Source organism: Copadichromis virginalis, linkage group LG22 (assembly GCF_057382275.1).
Source record: "Copadichromis virginalis isolate Kocher_CV1m ecotype Utaka linkage group LG22, C_Virginalis_male_GT1.1, whole genome shotgun sequence".
NCBI classification, from domain to species: Eukaryota; Metazoa; Chordata; class Actinopteri; order Cichliformes; family Cichlidae; genus Copadichromis; species Copadichromis virginalis.
In genome coordinates, this window is record NC_140638.1 from 26,098,734 (window position 1) to 26,103,584 (window position 4,851).

General features: G+C 39.3%; 1 protein-coding gene across 1 annotated transcript; it reads left to right on the top strand.

Annotated features, from left to right (window-relative positions):
• The first annotated feature begins 1,187 nt into the window (after window positions 1-1,187).
• On the top strand, window positions 1,188-4,333 carry LOC146683498 (ubiquitin carboxyl-terminal hydrolase 37-like). Its single transcript, XM_085445960.1, has 10 exons — window positions 1,188-1,240; window positions 1,335-1,466; window positions 1,558-1,681; window positions 1,767-1,918; window positions 2,024-2,123; window positions 2,264-2,340; window positions 2,518-2,626; window positions 3,218-3,275; window positions 3,444-3,601; window positions 3,688-4,333. The coding sequence occupies exons 2-10, from the start codon at window positions 1,363-1,365 to the stop codon at window positions 3,691-3,693; spliced, it is 888 nt and encodes a 295-aa protein (XP_085302086.1). The 5' UTR covers window positions 1,188-1,240; window positions 1,335-1,362; the 3' UTR covers window positions 3,694-4,333.
• Window positions 4,334-4,851: the final 518 nt, after the last annotated feature.

Sequence of the window (4,851 nt, forward strand, 5' to 3'; positions counted from 1 at the left end):
AAATACATGATTTTGTTCCATTACAGTTATTAATTTTTATCTGCAATCTCCAGCATGTACTCCTTGTTAAAAATTTCCACTTTGAAAAATAACATTTACACTTTTGTCCTCATCAGCATCCCGGATGCTTGTGTTGCTGAAAATGGTCAAAAGAAGAAGAGAAAATGGAGACACCTCTGCTGTTCCTCGGTTTGCTTTTACACGAAACATATGAAATGCACATTCTCTTTAAATTGCACTTGTTAATTTAAAGTGACTTTACTTTTTTAATAAACTTATGTTTGTTCGTCCTCTGCAGCAAACTGACAGCGATGCAGAGGCAGAGAGCAACACTGTGAAGACACAAAAAAAGTGTCGCTGGTTTCTTTTTAAATTCTGGAAGGTATGTTTTATGGAAAGAGTCACTGTCATCAAGCATTTACTCATCACAGTTAAATGCGAAGAATTAAGAGCAATTTAGCACATCCATGTCCTCAAATTAAGTTCAAAGATGTTTAAACGTTTTTTTTTTCACAGAAAGGTAAGTTTGAAGAGACTTGCAGGATGTTTCTCTAAATATTTTTTATGGTAAATAAGCATTTTTGAATCTTTTAATGAAGTTTGATGGATGATTTCTGTAAAAACTGAATTTTGATCAAAACCAAATGAAGGATTTTGTATTTCATAGAACAAACTTTAAAACTCAATTTAAAGCATGAATAAATTGTTTTTAATTTATTTAAAGATATTCCTATATATCTGCTTCATGAGCTGACAGCTCACTGAAGTGATAAATAATATGAAATAATACCAAATTTTCTAACTGGACACTTTTCATGGAGAGACTCCCTTGGTATGTTTGTTTTATGCCATTACTGATGTTGGTTTTCTTGTTTCTAAACAGAAATTACACAAACAAAACGTGGCAGAGAAGGAAATTCCTTCTACGTCTCATCAGAGGTAAAGAAATGCGCCGCTCTTTAATGCTGCTGGAGATATTTATAGCAGTGGTTTAGTTGGAGCTGTTTTATTTCCCTTTTATTGGCATTTTTCTTCCACCTTGTGTATTTACATCTTTTTTACTACTTTTGGACGTCCTCCAAAATGTTTCAACTTCAAAGCTCATGCATACATGCGCATACACTGCTCAGAATCTTGACATCTTTCCTAATTTTGTGTTTGTGTTTTTACCTTTTTGGAGCAGTGTAGCATGCGGTGGGAAAAAAATAGAAAGTCAAACTGGGACTATAGACTGCTTCGGGTGAGTACACGTGGTGCACAAAGACTCACTTTGTCAAAGTGGAGAAAATGAATTATTTTACACTGATACTGTAAACGTTGCGCGTGTGTGTCAGGTTTCCAAACATCGGAAACAGCTGCTACATGAACTCCTGCCTGCAGAGCCTCCTCAACATTGAGGAGTTCATAAGAGACATCAGGCGTCAGGGGGTTTTGTGGAGCACAGATCCAGAAGCTCAGCTCTTAAGGTGCGCTACGTCAACCTTCTACTTTCTTCAAAAACCTGAAGAACAAAGAGATCTAACAGCAGAAATGTCTGTTTACCCTTCCTTTCTACAGAAGGCTTATTGATGTCAGGGACTGTCACGAGTCAACAGATTATGGCCTTAAAGATCACCACCTAAGAGCTTTTAAGAAGGCATTCAGCAGTCAAGCTCCTGAATACACCGGCAGTGCACAGAAAGTGCGTCAGCTATTTGGACATTTCGTTTTTTGCTTTACCTTCTGATTTTGATGTACTGTTTTAAATCTCTCTGCTTTTCTTTCAGGACGCTCATGAATTCCTAACATTATTCCTCGATGAGGTCAAAAGGCTCACACCTCACCTGGAGAGGAACGCAGCTCTCCTGGGCCAAAGTTATAGCTGCCCAGTAGAAGACCATCACATTTTTCAAATGGAAAACATGAGGACATGCAAGAGGTAAGCCTGTCTTTCAGAAACGCAGAGCTGGTTGCAATATTTTCATATACCTCTTTTCCACGTACCTGATCTTTACTTTAACTACGTTACTCCTGAAATGTGTAGCTGCGGTCACCAATCATCACAGCAAGAGGAATTCACCAGCTTGTCTCTAGACCTTGTTCCAGAGGGGTCTATTATAAACATGTTAGAGACATACTTGAAGGTAAGATCACAAATTCCAATAGAGTTGTCGTATCAGCGATCTTAACACACCTTTTTTGTTAGTGTTTGTGTGCATGTGTGTGTGCATATGTTGAGATTTCTTTCTACCATAAAGCCTGTTTTCTCTGTGCTGTTGTTCAGGAACAAGAAATAGAATTTCGCTGTGATTGTGGAGGGACGGCCTCAGAACTGAAGTCGTCTTTTGATACACTGCCAAGGTGAGTAAGGTCACATCAGAATTGATCGACTGACCAGGTTTCCAAACTGTGGCGCATCAAATATCAGAGTTCTTCGAGACAATACTTGAGCAGTCGTTTTCTCCCATCTTCTGTTTGTGTTTGACACTCATTCTTCTTATTTTCTACCTTGTTTGTGTTTTTTTTCTTTTCTGCCAGAGTTCTGATCTTGCATCTGAAGAGGTTTGGCTTTACACAAACCTACAAGATTAAGAAGGTGGATGACCCCGTCAGGCTGCAGAGGGACTTGGTGGTGCCATCCAATCAGGTAAAAACAGACTGCAGAACGTCTCAGGCTACGTCCACACTAGCCCGGATAGATTTGAAAACTCCGTGTCCACACTGGCGTTTTCAGTCATTTTCAAATAGTTGTGCGTCTGCATTGAAACGGCCGAAAACGCTTACGTTCCAGTCCTGCGCATGCGCAAAAGTGAGTGAGAATTACAGAATTTGAAGAAAAGCTATCCGGAGCATGTACAAACTGATATTAATCTTTTTTAGGGCTGTCAAAGTTGAGAGCAATCAAAACAACTGCTGTCTAATGCACTCGGCTTATCTTTGTTTAATTGCTCACATGACTGCATCACATGACCAAAATGCGTCATCGTTTTAGAAAGTCTGCGTTTTCGAGTGTCCACACTGCGATGGGACAACTCCGTTTTGAAATGTATGCGTTTTCGAGAGCGTTTTCAAGATGCTGTGTTTTTCCTTGAGGAAAACGCCGTCTCGGTGTGGACGGGAGGTCAAAGCGGAGAGAAAACGATCATTAGTGTGGACGTAGCCTCAGCAAATCAGCTTAATTATGGCACTGATGTGAGACTTTATGAAACTAACACTCTTTGGATTTGTTCCTTCTCAGGGTGGTGGCTGTTATAGTCTTTGCAGCATCATCAGTCATTATGGAGGCACAGAGTCAGGTAAAACAACAGACTTGTGACAAACAGAAAATGAAACTTGCTACTTTTCAGTGAAGGACTCACACACAAAAGCTTTTGATGTTCTAAGAAGCACTAAGTCAAAATCACTGTTTGCTTGAATCAGTTGACTTCCAGAAGTTGGATTCATTTGTCTTAATGTGATTTCAGGACACTACATCTGTAGTTCTGTCCATCCTGAGGAGAGTCAGCACTCTACATCAGATCGCTGGCTCACCTATAATGACGCACAGGTGCTCCACACAACTGGATCTGCAGTTTGTGAGGAACAGCAGCAGTCGGCCTACATCCTGTTTTACAAGAGAAACGTAAGAAGACACAGCATCTCATCCTGAAGTGAGAGAATTTTTAAATGTCCTGTTACCTTGTTAACCAGTTTTGTCTTCATTCTCAGTTCTGAAACAGGAAATGGAAGGAAGGAAGGAAGTTATGGTCATCATCATGCTGAGAAGGAAAAGCAGTCGTCCCAGCCCACCATCGCACACTGGAGGACAAGTATAGGTAAGTATTGCCCTCAGGAGGGAGGGTCCTGCCAGAGAGCCTGGTCCTCCCAAGATTTCTTCCTCCAGGAGGGAGTTTTTTCTTGCCACCGTCGCCACACATTCACTGGTCTCATCAGCAGGGACATTTTTAACCTCCTAAGACCTGAACTTTCATGGCATGCATTTTTAATTCCTCTGTGCCATTTAGGTTGATTGGGACCCGATGAAGGTAAAAACCAAGACATCAGAATCAGGCTATCTTTTTTTTGTTTCTCAAAAGAATGAGATCCACATATGAGGACATTCATTTTAAATTTCGATTGAACAGTGGCAGTGTCATGTCCTCCCTCATAAGTGGATATCAGGTTTTTGAAGAGCAAAATTTTGTATTTTGGTCTAGACAACCCAAAATGTTATGTCTACATATGTGGACACCAGGTCCTAGGAGGTTAAAACAAAATCTACTAGAGATCGTCCTTTTCTGGACCAGTGTTTGGCTTGCTCTCTGGGAACAACAAATTAGTGCTGTCAGCGTTAACGTCATTAGGTAAAATGACGTTAACGCTGACAGCACTAATTTGTTGTTATTATTATTAATATTATTATTAATTTATTTGTAAAATAAATTAAATTTAAAAACCAAAGAAATGATTTAATTCTTTATTTTATTTTGTTTTATTAAAATCAAAATAACAACAAAAACAAAAATAACTAATAAAAAAATATTAAAAGTATTCAGCAGTGTTTTGTGAAATTTGTAATGAGCCTTAGTTAAGTTGATGTCACAGAAGTTTCTGAATCATTTAGATTGTTCAACAAACTGATTCACTCAGGTAAAGATGGTGAGCTGGAGCAATGGTACCCTTGGAGTTCAGTTTAAGTTTTCAGACAAATATTCCCTCGATCAGTTGCAGCTTCTGCTTTTAAATAAATGATTTAGCTGCAAATGTTTAGCTACAGGTAGCAAAGTCCAAAAGTGACACCAGCCAAACATGCAAAAAATGCAAGATGGTGGTGCGCACAGATACAGCGGCTCTATGCTCTCCACTTACCCAATTTCACTGTGCAAGAAACTG